At 30.3% G+C, this 18,207-nt stretch overlaps 1 protein-coding gene across 1 annotated transcript in view; it reads right to left on the bottom strand.

Annotated features, from left to right (window-relative positions):
* Positions 1-18,207, bottom strand: part of LOC130450990 (tyrosine-protein phosphatase 99A) — a 471,371-nt gene that overhangs the window by 50,948 nt on the left and 402,216 nt on the right. Inside the window, exon 5 of the mRNA XM_056789764.1 lies at positions 8,838-9,022. Coding sequence (XP_056645742.1) covers positions 8,838-9,022 — 185 coding nt within the window. The remainder of the gene's footprint in view (positions 1-8,837; positions 9,023-18,207) is intronic.

Below are 18,207 nucleotides of genomic sequence, written 5' to 3'. Positions count from 1 at the left end.
GTAGTGATAGGGGTTTGTAGCAAATCATCATTGTAATGCCAGGTGTCAATTTGTCTCGAATAGATATAAGTGGTGATGGAATACCATAATCGATAGTCCACCAAACAATTACTTCAACAATCCCGAGCACACGTCTTTCAGGAGTAAAGATCTTCTTTTCTTAAGCATTGGTACAAAACAGTCTCGCAGGGTTAGTTGCACGCTTAACTTAATGTTCGCTGATTTGGCTCAGGTCTCGCTTGATCAGTAGGTCTTCTTCAGGTTCACATACCTTTTTCTGACCATGCACATCACATACCCTTAGTCATTGCAGTACAGTTAATACGACAGGCAATTTTGCGATGGTATGAACAAACATCTGAATTGGTCACAATTCTGCTTCTATCGAAAAAGCGTGATAATTATGACTTCGAGCTTGAGGTATTCTGGTATGCTTAACTAACAAGATCTGTACTATTCGGCTTTCGTGAACAGATTTTTTCAGAAAACTTCAAATGTTACTGTATGTATCTAAAAGTGGTAACTGTCAATTTTCATCAAATGTGGCAAAAATATTATTCATATACTTGTACCACATACCAAATATGTTTTACGAAATGATTTATGAATAGATCAGCCGTGAATCGAGATACGAAATTGTTCATAGCTATTTTTCTATAAAATTGGTTTTTCTACTTGAAACAGCTTTGTGACATACAAATTTAGTAGATATCGTAATATGAAAATTATTTTTTCAATGCACGAACCACATACGATTTGTTAGTAGAGTATTGTAAGTTTACAGGTATCTAGATAATTATCTAAGATTTGATGGCTTATTATTACTAAGACAAAGGCTTTATATTTCATCATTTGATTTGCAGTCTTTCAGGTAGTTTCCATATATTGTTTTTACTGTTAGTAGCGTCTTCATTGATTTTGGTAGTTGATTTTTTTTCCTTCCGCTCTTGAGTCTATTACATTCTATTATAAGATGTTTCAAGGTTACTTCATCGCCAGACATCTTGCAGATTGGCATACTTTTCCTCTCTAGGAAATGAGACAATTATCATTTTCTAATTTCTACTCAGTTCCAGTCTTAATCATTTTTGCAGACTTTGAAAGACTTGGTGTTGGCCGTATCAAATAATGTTTCGTGGATTTTGTTTTCATCATACCATTTCAGTATATAGTAGCTTCTTGTTAAGAATGATTATAGGGCGGTTAGAGCATATTTAGCAGTGTGTCGTTCTGCATAAAAGCAATTGAGGACCTTTTAATTGAAAACATATCTGGTTGGATGGGTAGAGTTTTTATAATCATAGATATATGAAATTGATTTACTGTTTTCTTTGGAAATAGCAATTGAAAATAAAGCCCAACATACAGTATGGTTAAAAATAAATTGACTCATACCTTGATTTCAAAGATATTGATTTACTTAATTTGTAATTCGTATAATTATCTAAGGGGAGCAATCGATAAACTAACTATGGGGCGCTCCAAGTATGATTTGCAGCACCTTATATCCTCTAAGGCACACAAACCACTCCTTCAAAACTTTAACTGTTAAGGTGTTAAGGGATGTTATTTTCAAGCTGAAACGTCACGAGTCTTTGCCGAATGTTTTAAAGAGATTCAGATGTTGTATATGGAATAAAGTTATACATGCTTACAGCCAGATAGTTTAATTTAAAAACTTCGTATTTATGAAGGTTCTTCGGATTTTTATAGTAGCACTAGTCATACAGAAAAGGTAGTGCTACATTTATTTGGAGAGAAGTTGGATAAACGTCCGCGTGAATCTATATAATTTTATAATAGTTTTGAATTGGAGTTGTTACAACCGAATATTGTACTGGAGCCCTTAGAATTTCTAGAAAGAAGTAATGACCACAACATAAAAACGAGGAGAGAATAAATCTATGTTTTGTGTTATATATACAAAAAAACAGAATGGTTTGGTTGCTGATAAAAAATATCAAGTATGTCGTATCATAGAATTTCAAATATAATGACAAACAAGTTTCAATGACAATATATAAAAAGAGTGCCATTCGAAAATAAACCACTGGGATGTTAAATATATAAATATTTTATTTTATAAATAATTAGAAATGACTTCAATTCGATTTAAAGCGGTGTTTTATATTGTGAATATTTTATCAAATTACTGATATATTCTCTGTATCAATGATTTTTTGTAATATTAAGAAAAATTTAGAAATTTTCCATTATTGTTTCTAAATATCATAATTATTAGAATAGGCAATAATTTCTGAGTTGTCTAATTGTCTCAATATTTTTCAGGAGTACTAAGACCCAGGAAACACCGTGTTAGTTGGTAAACAACATTATATATTTTAGTGTAATTGCTCCCAGGACGCAAACCGCAATCTTATTCACGTATGTAAATTGTAGCTATCTTGTAGCTTAACTGGTCCTTAAGGAATTATCGATCATTTGAGTAAGGAAATCCCAGGTAATAGTTGTATGATTAGGTAAAGTGTATTCGAATTGGTCATGCTAGATCTTATAATCTTATCTATTAAGTTGAAAGTAGTTGAGGGTATGAAGTAAGAACGTAAAATGTAGACATAAATTGATCTCCCATAAATAAATTTACTTTTTTATTAATATTATAGGATGATACTTTGGAAGATCCAATTGGTGGCTTTAACTTGATAACTTTAGCTGATATCTGGAAATTTAAGGTATGGGTATTTCAGATATACTCAATTAATACCCATTATTTAGAGCCGTTCTCCATTGCTGGCTATTCTGAAAATCTTCAATTTAAATACATTGTATGTGAGATGAACGGCTTTAGTGTCATATACTTCTTTCGGAATATCGTTTGAGAAGAAGCTAGGGATTATTTGAGTATTATTACCTAATGTCCGATGGGGGTAGATAGATAAAGTGTTTTTTGATGAATTATGAGAGAAGAGTTGGGATAATTTGGTGGATGAGGATAAGGTGAGAATTTTTACAAGGGATTTCTAGTAGCAGGAGTGGGATGAGACACTGGATGTATTTCAACTCAGTCTCTGTTGTAGCTTATAGACTATTTTGAATATTGAAATATTTCCATTAGAAACTGTTTGTACCTATGTTTTCCCTTGCCTTGCTCAGCTTATAGTTCCACTACACTAATCTTCGTTGCTTCGGCGAAGTCCTCGACGAAGTTTGAAATGCGTGTCCACATATCCGTGGAACTTTGAAAGTTGTGTTCAAACGTACTGTGAATAGTGAAGTGAATAGTTTCCGATTATCGTCAGCTTTTGCGCCCGATTAAAAGGACTTGAAGTGAAAAGAAGTTCGTACACAAAGTGCGTGGTTACCTACTTGGATCCATCCAGTTTGCTTCTCTAGAATGTGTGGAATGTTTGGAAATTAATGGGTCTACTTTGGAGAGCAGAATATTAAAATCAGACAATATTTACGTCCTTGCTGACAGAAAATGAATATTCGATGCTCAAACTTTCCTGATTGGATGAATAAGAGAAACCAAACCAAAAAACTTATTTGATTCAATAGAAAATATATCTTATTACGAATGAGATTATAATTGTGAATATTCAATAAAATAATATATTTTCAGAGAGAATTGGAGCAGAAGTTGTTTAATTAGAGCTGAAAAGTTTTCTGACAGTTCAAATAAATTAATTTGTGGTTTTATTTATAACACTTTGGAGGATTTTCAGTTATTACATGTCTTTTTGTCAATACTAGGAAACAAAAGAAAGTATTATAGTACGATTCAATTTATATTCATTTATATTGAATGAGATATCATGTGAGATACTGATAAATATGAAATTCAAGCAATAACTAATAGCATGATCAGGATTGTATATTTATGAGAATATGTTTTCATTGATAAATTGTGAATCCTATATATCATATCAATCATGCTTCAAAGTATTTATTTCGAGTTTAATTATTCGGAAACGGAGGTCTAACCTTTCCTACAAAGAAGAGAACAGCTTTACTGTCTTACTATATGCTGCGACATATATTGAATTATACCTCTCTCGAGGAGCACAAAGTCTAAGGACGCTTGTATGGATATCGACATCTGTAATGATTCATAATTGCAGTGAGAAAGTTATAATTCATTGACTACTTTATTTTTTTCAATCATTTCAGAAAGGTTGTAATATTCTCTCGATAGGAACCTCTAATCCAAAATGATGAAAACACCGGCCAGTGCTTGATTGCACGTCGCAGATTATTTAGGTTATTATGTTAGTTATGTCATTTGATTTATGTTACTAGAAATAATTTGTGTCAACTAATAGAATATTCTCAGGGGCTTCAGAAAGAATACTTACATACAATAGTCGTACATTCAGAATTAAATTTAATATTTGTATGAAAGATGTGAACGTATTAAATGAAGCACCCAGTGGGTAATAATCGAGAATAATAATGAGAGTAATGTGTATGATAACAAAATATTTTGATGCAGACTGAAGTTAAGTCGAAAAGAAAGGAAATTTATTTCTATCTTTTGAAAATTATTAAAAAAAAAAAAAACTAATTTTGAAACAGAAGAGACCTAAAATAAAGAACATTTAGAAACATTAATATATCAAAAGATCTAAGAACTAGGAAATTGAAGAAATTGTATTGTATTCAAAGCAATAATTTTTTTGTTAAATCTCAAAATGATAGTACTATTTCATTGTAATGATATGCAACACTTTTCTGTATTTTGTCAGTTTCCATTTTAAAAGTGATATTGTAATCATGTCTACTAATTTTGCTAGGTTTAGTTGAAAATGTATGTAAATATTATTTTGTAATTAAACGTGTCCCCTAAATTGATAATACCGTGAATTTAGGTAACTGCGGTAAATGGATGGAAATGAATAACAAAAAATACTGTAGATATACAAATTCAAATGAACCGCGAAAATAGATTATTTCTGCCACTTACCATCGAGGGCATTGGCATCGAAAATCCGTTTGTATTTCTTCTTAGGGTATGTCCCAGCTCAAACGTTGACGACAGTGGTGCGCAATCAAAGGAAATACTAATCGTGTGAGTTATAGGTACAAGGAACAGTTGGTTTTTGAAATACACGCTCATAACAGTCGTTGTAGATATGAATGGCAAAACCAACGTCTCAATAAACCTCAATTCCAGCTCTGTCGAAATCGCCAGCATTATGATAATTTTGCCATCTTTGACTTTTAACCTTATTCTTGACTCAAGTAGACGAACCGGCAGAAATCAAACAAAGTCTATAATAACTGCCTGGCATAAACAGGTTTCTTCGGAAAAAATAAAAAAAATTTCGTATATCATATAATTTTCAATGCTAAAGGTAATTCAAATACTAAATTAAAACTTTCTAATAACCTTTTTATGACTATTGGAAAAAACTTCAACTGTTTTGTTAGTTTTGTTAACCATTCCCAATACCCAAAGCGAAGCACTTTAGCCTTATTTTTGCATTAATTATTTCTTTTATGATTGTGATTGCTACTGATTAGTGTACAATGGAAATTCTACGTATTTTTCCACAGGTATCAACGAAAGTAGAAATATTTCATATAATTATTCAATATAATAAAAGCTAAATATCTTTATAACGGTTTCATTTTGGTATAGTGATTAGTTAAACATACTTGAAGATCAGTATTTTGATTATTACATTTAGGGTGATTCATTTGATAATTTTTTTTCTTCAATATTGCGGATTGATAAATATTGGCATCATGAGGACATTTTATTAAAAAACATTGGTTATTGAACATCGATGTATAAGTCCCTTAGTAAATGAAAAACTGATTTTCAGTCTTATTTCGTTTTATCCTTGAAGATAATTTCTGTTATCAGGCCAACGCTTTCACGTTTCTATGTAATATTTAGAACGATTTTTTCTAAATAGGCTACTGTTTCAGATATGATTCCCTCATAAGATTGATATATCGTTCCTTGGAGCATTTTTTTCAGGTCTGAAAGCAGCTATCAGTAACTGGAGGCCAAATCTAGAGAATATGGTGAAGGCGGAGCAATATGAAAAATCTTAATAATCTCCTCATTGTTTGTATCGAAGACCGTTTGTTTGGAATGATTTTCCTCAATTAGTCTAATAACTGTCAAGTTTTTTCTTATATGCCGTACTTTCTAGTATAGTTGAATTATGTATTGAAAAACATAAAGTTATCACATTAAATTAATCATTGTCGTGCGATACAAACAACATAAACTTACTTCAAAGACAACTCGTGATACGAATACCCTATTAAGAGATATCAAATGATTCATGTGTTAATTATAATAAATTTAATGCGGCTAGGAAAACTCAGTGAGCTGAGGACTTCATTTTATATTGCTTTTATATATTAACTTCGTCAGTCGAATACCTTCATATTATAATTTTTCTGAGAATAGTTTGGAGTAATTTCGAATTGAAGTAGAAATTTGTAACAATATAGAATAAAGGAATATTTCAAAGTTTCCGTATGTTTCTAGAGCACTATATGAAACTGTAAAAGCATGTTTTTCAGTGATTCTAACTACAATTTATTTGTTAAATCATTTATGAGTAGAATATCAGTTTAACTTTTCAACAATTTTGTTATCTAATTTCATATAGTTACCTACATAGGACGTTAATTTTGAACCATAAAGTTTTTCTTCTGTTCATGCTACTACATAAGCTGGTCCAGCACAAATTTAATAAATGACAACATAATCAACCGTACAGCCTTGTATCTTGTGGACGCTCGAGAACTAAGGATAATTTCAAAGCGGTAATTGTTTGAATATAACGCCATCTGTTGGTAGTGAATATCTGTTAAGTTACTGATTTATTAACGCCGCCACGCCGGTATAGTAGACTTTATTTCTCATGCTATCTCCGGGAAAAAATCGTTAACCTTGATGGATCGTTTATAGTGATTCAAAAATGGATACATATAAATATAGAATATTTTTTTTGTGAATTATATATTTTAACAGTTGTTATTTTTGTTAATGAAATGTGTACGCTTTTTTCGTACAAGAGGTGCTTTAATTAACTTTTGACTTCAATTAACTATGAGCTACAATCCCTTCATCATTTTTACTGTAACCCCAGTAATCTGCGTTCCGAAGAACCAATCCTAATAATGTAAATATAACCGAGAACCACCATACTGTTTGTTAAGAAGGAAAACCCGAGGTATTAACTAAATCGCATTTTGGGATAATATAAATGACTTTTGCAAAAACTCCACTCACGCATTTGCATATTTATTACATATACCATCGCTTTATAAAAGTTTGAATTTCATTGCGTTATAAGAGCCGAATCAAAATGGGATTTTTCTATAATTCAAATAAAAATTCACCCAGGGAGATATTTCAATTTGAAATTGCTATTAGATGAGTAAAATTGTTATAAGCAAACCAGTTGATATTAAATGGCATCGATAGATTTTGAAACGTCTATATACCATTCACTTGAAGATTATTGCTTATATTGTGCTATTCTAAAATCAGTTACCACGCGGGGTTGAAATTAATAACAGAATGTTATTATACCAGTTCGATATCTTGGAAGAAAAATATCAGAAAAGGCATCTCTGCAAGTAGCATCTGCCACAATGGGAACGATCAAATCAATATCAAATTCAGCTCAACAAAACTCCCAAGTCATTAAGATTATTGGTATATAAATATAATTATTGCTTTGTATTGTATTCCAGTGCTTCAAATTGGGAGTAATTTTGGTTACGAATCGAAAATGGATTTTAAATTTGAAAAACTTCAACTAATCCGGCGTATGGAATAGTACTATGGTTTTAGGTTTTTACATGGTAGTCAACTAACCATGGCACATGCCAATCGAAACCACTGCTATAAACATAATGCTAATAATGTAATTAATTGCAATTCTAACAGCAATTTTCTGTGATATGATTTAGTTAAAAAGTTGAAAGACTCAAGAGATCCTGGCCTGAAATGAGTTTTATAGTTGGACCAAATTATATATCCAAAATTTTTCTGCTTATAGATATTAGTGGTAAGAGATTAATTCATATAAAATTACTTAAATCTTTAGAAAATTTTATTCTATTGTGGTGAACATTGCATAACAACATCGTTAAAATTTTAATTGGACAGAGAGAGACGTGATACATTGTTTAAAAGGGTTATTAATTCTCTTTGTAATCAGATCTTTCTTTAGAAATTAATGGTTCTGAAGAAAGTGGCAGTTTGCAAGTAAAACACGGCTGGTTGTTTAATAAAATCTTGAAAATTGATGCTGCTTTTATGAAAACAAGTAAATTTTATGTTACTTAGTAGCAATAGAAATATAAATTAGGTTGAGATATAAATTTAGTGACACTCCAATATAATATCTGTCAGCGATTTTGAAAAAAAAACTTTTTTTTGATTGTTATTAATTTGAAATGAATAGTTGAAGGGTTTACGGGGTCATCCGGGATAGATAAAGATATTATATTTAATTTCATTATGTCACAGTCAAGATGTAATTTCGTAATTAGTATTGTATCAAAAAAGCTATTGTCATTAAATATGTATTTTTCATCCAAATTGATTATGTCACTAGTTTTCTCTTTTCTTACATTGTGATCACACTAATATATTTTTAATTGAGTTTAATTATGCGATGATTCATGATGTAAAATTTCAAACATTCTATTTTCAAAATCCCAAAATGCGCTATACCGTAATAAACTGCTTTTTGATTGAATTAAATTCTTTAATTTGGAATGATTGAAAATATATTGTTTATTCTACCATAGTGTCGCATTTATATGGGTTTTCTTTGTTTGCAAATGATGAGAAATAATGTCACAAATAATTTTCTTTTAAAACGTAATATTCTTACCGTAACTGTGGGGTCTCTAAGATAGATCTCTTTGTTATCTTCTGGCAAAGTCCTGGGTTTGTAGGAAATTCGATAACCAAGAAATTCTCCAAATATCGTATCTGGCGGTGGAGCCAGCCAACTGAAGTAAACTGAACTTGCAGACTCGTTTTTTGCATTAGTGATAGTTACGTGTCCTGCAGGAACTAAAATAAAATAAAGGAAATGAGAACAATAAAAATGTTGAAATAAAGTAAGAATATGCTGCTAGTATGAAAAAAGTTATTGTTGTTTTAATATTCTCATGTTTATATAAGTTTATGGTAACGTAATGCATAAAATTCAGAAAATATAAAAAGTTCGTGTTCGAAATAAATTTGAACATACATCAAATAGTTTATGTCATTCTGCGTCTTTTGACATAAGTAAAAAAATGAAACGTTTTTTGTAGAGCAATTTCTGTCGTAGATGCGTGAAGGTTGTCTTTCAATCTATCCATTTAACTTTGCATCGTTGAAAATATGTACATTACAATGCTTTTTTAAGCAATTGACAAAGGTCAGTACGAACTATATCGATTCTAAACGTGTAACCATAAAACAATGCAATCCAAATTTAATGCCATAAATCTATATTTATTTGATTCGTGTTTTGGAATCCACTGAGTATGTAAATATTATTTTTTGTTGTTGACTTTTCACATTTCTATAATATATGAATTTTTTGCTAATAACAACTCCAGATACGGCTTATACCAAGTAACGAAGTTTGTTTTTCAAACCTTAACCTATTCAAATGTTTTTTTGAGAAGTGAGTTAAATGTAGAATCTAATATGAAGCAGCACTTGGTATCAGTAAAAGAAGGGTATAATTTTATAGCCAACAATCATAGATTTTTTGGAGGATATCGGATGATATAAATCGAAGTTTGAATATCTTGAAAACTGAGTTGCTTTTTCATATTACTATGTTATTATGATATATAGAAACAACTTCTGTTCTGTTCAAACTTGAAGTTTAATTGAATTTTTCAGAACAAGAATCGAATATTTAGGTTAATAATATTATTGTTAAATATTCTCATGAGAAATATCTCAAATCTTCTATTACTAATTGTGCTATAACGCAAAATTATATTATCAAACGTTCTCAGTGCTTACTCAATCAAATTTTCCATTTTCCATGTTTTAAGTGGAACTTATCGTAACAACCATCATAATAAGGTTTCAATTTAATTTCGTAAAAGATTATATGGTGACCATATATTATCTAAGCTAGGCTGCAGTATGACAAAATTCATATAAATCAATTTTATTCTGATGAAACTTCCTGGCACTTCCTATAAAACTAACTGAAAACTCAGCAAGTTATCAAAGTCATTTTAAACATTATGGAAAAAACTTTTTATACAAGTGCTTCTAATATTGACTCTTTTTATTATGATATGAACTTCTCTGCAATATATTTTCGATTCACAAGCGAAAATGTGTGATTCCTATATTAAGAAAAACCAGACAATAGGACATATTCATCTATTCTTGGCGAGTTACAATATTGTTTAGTTTTTCTTCAGTCAAATGATTCAAATGTCTTCTCCCATATAAAAGTAATTTTATACATTCGTGATAGTCATATCTCATGTAGAAATTGAAATAAAATCGAAACCTTGGGACAATGACAATATGTCTAGATTCTCAGACACCTAACAAAAGAAAACTGTTTTATAAAACACTCCTATATCTGTATTGCATGAATAAAGACACTTAAACGATCTTTAATAAGCTCAAGAAAGATAAAAGGAATTTACATTGATTTTATTATGAAACTTTTTGAGTTTCAGCTTTGGAATCCAAAGTAATTTATTTAACACCGTATGCGCTGTTTCACATTGGAGGTGACTTATTCCAGTTTGACAACTGGAAAGATAAAGAGTGATACACATAATCATAGGAATATCCTATGATTATGTGTATTACATTAAATGGTGTTTTGAGGGTTAATAAAACTGACATATGGTGATTATTGATTTTACAAACACGCTATTTATTATTGGAGTATCTAATATCAGAATTTTTCCGATTTTACACTTTAGTAAAAAATATGATTTTGCATAAATAGTTTTTTTAGAACTTTATATAACTAATGCTTCTTTTAATGTGTACTGGAACAAAAAGAAGTCATTGGCTGTATATCAGTTGTTGTTACGATGATAATATTTTTTTTGGCGAACAAATTGCTGGGTACTACCTAGAGTTGACTGTATTGAGTTGCTTTAATGCTACTGATATCATAACATTTTTTGTTGGATTACTTAATATTTATGTGCAATTACAGGTTGATTAGGTAGTACTTTGTATTGCAACTTATATTAAATGGAATTAACTCCTTGGCAACTTTTTTTATGTGAAAACTGCAAATAAAAAACCTAATAAAATTTTGTGACAAAAACCTAAGAAACTATTTCCAATAACACGTAGAGCATTTATTTTAAATATACGTGGAAAATGATTGTCTATCCTCCGTATCAACAAAAATATGTTTCGGTCGTCCCTCTTCTCATTTAGGCATTGAATCATCTTCAAATGTCACAGAAAGTTTAGGCGTATTGTATTAGGGTACATCTCATTTACAAGCAGCAAGACATAAATAATACAAAAACATTCCTTTCATTTGACAGATCAATAACACTTAATGTCTATGAGCGATAGTTTGTATGTGGTGGGGCAATTGATTAAATGACTAATCTCAAGAACTAATAGATAAATTTAGAAATAGGGAATGCTTGATAAAACAGAAGTATGTTGGTAGTACCCTTTGATACTTAACTAAAATACAGGGTGATTCATTTGAAAAAAAAAACGAGAATATATGCAATAAAATGTAGGGTATTTTATTAAAAAAATGTAACCTCGATTCTGGAACACCTCACATGATTTTAAGTAATTATAAAATGTTAAAACTAATGATGGCTATGATCCGTCAAAATCTAAAATATATTTAGAGCAGAACTTCTTTAAGTGCTTTAGTTCAAATCTTCAATGATATAGGTATTTCCTACGGAGATAACATGAAAGGACAAAAAACCAGATCTCAATCATTTTTACGATTGCAATCAGTTTATTCTGCAAAAAAATAATTCATAAAATATACGATTAGAAAAAGGTGTGATGCCTATTGATTATTAATATTTCTATCAAGCGTCAATTTGAATATTGAATTTTGGAGTTTATGAATCTAATGTTTTTTTAAAGATATTACAAACTTTAACACACCGCCATTAATTCCCAGACGATGAATAACTAAATATTCGAGAGTTCGGGAATATATTAGAGTTAGTACACACTTTGTATATTATATATATATATATATATATATATATATATATAAATAATTAATTTCCAATCAGAAAAGACATAAAATTTAGCAACAAAAACATATAAAGAAATATATATATATATATATATATATATATATATATATATATATATTACCGATCAATTAAACTGATATCAAGCCTGGTGAGAAAATTAGAGTGAATACATAACATAATTTTATTAAACAAAATTGTTCAAGTTATCATGTTGTTCTTGATACTTGTGATACTATATTGTTACATAACCACAGTAGTTTGTAGAAGATTCGTCAATTAATATTTCTGATTTAAAAACTTTGTTGTCCTATCTGATGTAGACTTTCATGCACCCACTTTATTATCAGAATGAGTTTAAGATAAATTTAGTTTCAGACTTTCTGTCGGTGGTAAATTTGCAATAAAATGTAAATGGAGCTTCAGGGTTCGGCACGAAGACTAGAATTATAGAAATCGTTAAGAGACATGCAGGGGTGTAGCTAGACTCTAAAATGAAGTGAAGAATTATATGGAAAATAACATAAAAAAAGAGATCTCAACATTTTGCGGATAAATCTAATAAAACTGTTATCATGAAATCAGAAGATTATAATAATAAAATGATGAAATTATTAAACGATAAAACAACTTAGAAAAAAATTTAACAAGACCCTATGAATTCTTATCAAAAACAAAATAATAACCTAATTCGATCTTGGGAAGAACAGCTTTTTATTTCGCCATCAGACGCAACAAAGTTAAAAATTTATAATGCCTTACCCCCTAAAATATATGGTTTACCAAAACTACACAAGCCTGGCATTCCCCTGCGACCTATTGTTTCAAGTATTCAAACTTCTCTCATCCCATTATCTAATTATTCGAAAAATATTTTGAAGAACATTTTATATCAAAACAAATACTATATAAAAAACACATGTGATTTCAAAGAAAAAATTAAAAGTATAAAAATATATATTTGGAAAAAACGTATCTCTTGTTGATCATTAAATTATTGATATTTTTTGAAATAATACGTTCATTCTATGCACGTGGAAACTTGGAGTTACATTTACGTACCTCAATGCGTTGTTAAAATGGTGTATACCGTTCACGAGAGAAAATAAAATTGTGGAAATTTATTTAGAAAATTATGAGTGGGCTAGAGCTACAGCACGCATATTCAATAATAATAATCTAAATAATGGTGATCAATATGTTTAAAAGTAGATAAATTTCATAGAAACGGGCTATATTGAGAATATACGACACGAACCTCAATGATTGATCAGGTATCAAGCAGGTATCAGTTTGTGCTGAATTTCTAAGAGATCACATTGTCGCACTGTTCTTTATTCTAGATAACTACAGTTCCTACATTTGTCGAAAAGTAATTACCAATGATGACAACCATACTTTAAAGTACGATATGTTTTTTTTTAACGATGGTGTTAATTTCGGAATGAGCAATTTTCTGTCAATAGATTGGAAGAGCAGGACCGGTGATTCAGTTTAAGTACAGATTTATTTCTCTAGGGTAATTTGAAATATTTGGAATTGGAGGTATTTGTAACACAATCAGAAGATTTACCTCGAAGAATGCAAGTTATAGACTAGAAATGTGTGCTTACAAATGTCTGTAAAGCATTTCAAAATGAATCATGCTATTGTATGGATAATGTGATAATTTTAAACGTATTTTTGTTTTTAAATACAAAATCAATATCATACGTATAACCTCTTAATTCTTCAATCAATTACTGAAAGAAATTACTGCGGCTCTTGAAAATCCTTTGTAGCATAATGCAAAATCGCATCCTAGTCATTATTCTATATAATTTTTCGCCGCATAGACATTTTTAATTATATAATATACATGCTTATACATTAAATTAATATCTCTTTCTCCATGAATTTATCATTTAATTTATAATATTGAATAGTTGAACGATGTGTTACGAGCGCAGTTTTGTGGACAGTTATTATAATAGGTAGAAAAATACAAAGCAGTTTGGAGCTTCTGCCATAAAAATAATTTATATGTACATATATTTCCAGTGATTCCTTGCAAAAATATTTACAAAGGAATTGAATCATGGAATAATTCTGACTGAATTTTCCGAAGCACTACTATAAAACTGGTGCTTATCTCCAAATATAAATGATGCACGAAAAACAAATGTTGACAAGACTATAAAAATAAAATTTTATTTCAACAAATGTGTAGTCGAAACATTGATTCTGCTCTCAAGCATAAAAGAATTTTTCAAATATTTCTAATCGCCAAGAGATCAATTCCTATGTAAACAGTATTTATTTGTAATTTTGTAGGCCAATCAAATTTGATGCTTACACTGTTTGTTTTTAAAGCTTGTAGGTTTTTTGTGAATAACGACAGAGGGAGAATTATTCAGTAATAATTAATAAACAAATTAATGGATCATTGGAAATAGTTACTTTTGCAAGTCTATAAAATATGCGACGAGAAAATGGAGAAAGCGTTGAGTGCAATAAACATACCAAGATTTTCTGGGGTCATGATAAAATCAATGGAATATTTGATTTAGTACAATAACCGTAGAAAAATAGGAAGCGTAATTTATTAGAAATCTATTCATTTATCAATAAGCACTTTCGTTGAAAATTGGAAAAGCTAAAATTTACCCTGTTAGGGACAATAATTTAACATTAACTTCATTTTTACCATTAATAATGAAAATTAATGAGCAATTGTGCAAATTTCAATATTGATATTTCCTTATGTATTATTTATTTTCAAATCTATAAGCTTGATCTGTTACTAAATATACTTATACATGAAAATGTATTTACACTCAAATATTTATTTTGCAACATTGAGTTTATTGGCAAGTGTTGGCTCCTCCATTGTCGATGAATTTCATCCACCGCTTTAGTTCTACTATATTCGCTCCAATATCTACAAAAAGTGTTGAAGAGCTTATGAAGCACTTATGTATAGTTCAGAATTTCTCAAATGCAGAAGTTTTGAAATATTGTATAGGTTCCAGCAAACATTTTTTTACTAAGCTTTTGATTTCGAGAATTAATGAAAAAAAAAATAAAGTAATATATATATATATATATATATATATATATATATATATATATATATATATATATATATATATATATAACGACTCGAATGAATCCTTATTCCACTTTTTTCTATGTATTCGACATTTACTCTCTACAGTTTATACCTAAGACTTGCCCTTGCAATGACAAATAAATGCGACATACAACAATAAGTCATTCAGTGACTCCTGGTGGAGTCCCAAGGAATTTTCGTTCATCACTATCAGCACTAAACTTTAAATTATGTAAATGTCGGAGTTAATTTTTTACTGACTTTAACAGATATACAATTGTATTCTTCAAATTATAAGCGCATTTCTATTTTTATGCATTTTTTACAAAGGAGAACTAAGTAAGAAAGGGTTTTAATTATTTGTTTTTATGGTATGCATACTCTGAATACTGTGTGTAAATGATAGGAAGATCTCGCTAATGTTAGAATGGACACAACAGACAGTAAACTTGGAGATCATTATATGATCCATTTCCTAACCTAACCTAACTACTTTGAGAAATATGGATTTTGCCTGGGAAAAGCATAACCGTAAAACACTTTTACTGGAAAGCGATGAAATTTTTTGCTGGCGACGAAAATACTTAAGAAGAATAAAGCAGTACAGAACAGAGCAGAAGAAAATCTTTTATCTTGATGAGACGTGGGTTAATGTAGGTTATGTAGTACCAAAACTGTGGCAAGACAAAAACATAACCAGTGCTCACCAAGCTTTCAGTTTGTGAATGGATAACAATAGGCTAAACCCATATATTGACCCCAGCCCGGGTGGTACTACCTGCACTACCTGATAAACAGAAATAATTTTACAATGAAATCAATGCCAAACTGTGAAAGTGGCTTAAATATTCGTTGGGTCACTCTGTGGTCCCCTTGCATACCTAATGAGGTTTTATTACTCTATACTTTTCTGAAATAAACTATAGATGAGCAAGTTAGTTTGTTAAGAAATAGTTGTTTTGGTTGTTTTGTTCGCCAGTGTTTACAGATTTACTTTGGTGAAAATCAATATTAAGTTGGTATTAGATATTTCATCATTGCTGCATTGTCAATCGAAATGTGGCGATTCTTTTTACGTCATCAATTTCAGCGGTAGTTATATTGCCTTAAGTGTGCCATCCCCAAATCACTCGATTATACGTGCTGGAAGTTCTCTTATGTTAGCTGAATAAGAACATCCATGACTATTGCCTTAACCGCTTCCACATATTGTTTCTTTCAGACCACAGAGAACTCACCGGGGGTAAGCTCGAGCAAGGAGGTGGGTTTTACACAATCATGCTGCATTTAGACATGGCATAATGGCAGCATAGCTGGTGCAATATCCAAGAATTCTATCGAACGAGTTTTCTCCTATCACAAGTTCACTTTTAGCCACGGCGATCAATGTGGATCAATTTAGAGAAAATACCGATATTATCTCCCACAAATCGCTGATATTTTGTCTACTATCAACTTCTCTTATTCTCAAATAAATCTTTTTACCATTGGGCGCAATAACCCGATTATGAGGATAATATACAAAATAGTACTTAATTATATGTAAAGAATAGAACAAGAACTTAATCCAAAATTTATTTTAATTATGGAAAATAACGGTGTGTGTTAGTGGTAAGTCAAAAACATTTTTATTTTTAAAAAGTATTCAAAAAATAGTATGAATAGTATGATTATTAACCTCTGATACACTCTTAAATGTCCATTTGGAATTTATCAGTAGCAGTATAATGTTTCTATTTTACCGAACTCACCAAACATTGAACAAACTCCATTGTGTCCTTCAGTTCGTCAGATTTTCAGATCTACGACTATTGCAGATGCCATTTTCGTTATAAGAGAAGCACTCAAGTGATTATTATCAAACACTTTTTTTGCTTCTTGAATTGGCTATATAGTTTTCTCCATTTTCGTTCTCTAATTTTCCATGTTCCTTTAGTTCTGGTTTGTAGCGAACATTTGTCCTATTTGATTTGTATTATATTTATCTCCATTTCTAGACAAGTAAATTCTTCAAAAAGTATATGATCTCTTTCTTCAATCAGTCAACATTCTTCCAAGAATGATGATTTCGAACCAGTTTTAAATGTTAACCTTAACTTCTACAATTGATTTTTGAGTTTTTGAGAGAAAGCAGGTATAGAACGTTCTATAAAGGTTATTGCGTTTTATGTGAAAATTTCACTAACTATCTCTCCTGGAACTTGTCTACATAAATGTGGTCTGTTCTACGAAAGCTGCTTTTTGTCGTAAATTAACAAATAGTATTTTTCCCAACCATTGCTTGGTTAGACTTGAATAATTGTCTGCGCGGTTACCTATTCAACACCTATAATCTTCTTGATTTGATTGTAGGTGATTGGATAATATCTCTCATCAGTTTTCCGACAGCTTCAGGCTAGTCATCCAATTTTGCCCTTACCCTATTTAATTTTCCACACTGAATCCTACTTCTCGCAAAGGGAAATATTGAACAAAACATTTGATCAAAAATTGATGATATTCCTCCAATTTTAGGTTGTTTTTAAATCGTGATAAATAAATTATTTTGCAGTGACGTTAGGAAGTTCATACTGAACTGATGAAGAACTTTTCCCAAATATAAGCACAATGAATGCTGAGAATCCAACGTAGACTTTTAATAGAATGTGTTGCCACTTGTCTAGAAATTTACAGCATAGCCTTCATATAGGATTTTCTTTGGTAAGCGTTGGATAAGATATACTTTTAATTCATTCACTTTTTAGTTGGTGTGACATTTTGGACTTACCCCGAGAGAGTTTTCTAAATTTTTACAAACTATGCTGGATACTGCGTTAAATCCGCTAATACTAAAATAGTTGAGTCCAGCTTATCCAATCTGAGATGAATTTTAGGGAGCTTTGCAGCCAATCTCTGACAGTCATTTTTGTATCTAGACGGCCTAGAGTATGGAT

Source organism: Diorhabda sublineata, chromosome X (genome assembly GCF_026230105.1).
Source record: "Diorhabda sublineata isolate icDioSubl1.1 chromosome X, icDioSubl1.1, whole genome shotgun sequence".
Lineage (NCBI taxonomy): Eukaryota > Metazoa > Arthropoda > Insecta > Coleoptera > Chrysomelidae > Diorhabda > Diorhabda sublineata.
The sequence above is the reverse complement of the archived record's forward strand: the minus strand, read 5'-3'. Positions and strand labels throughout refer to the sequence as shown.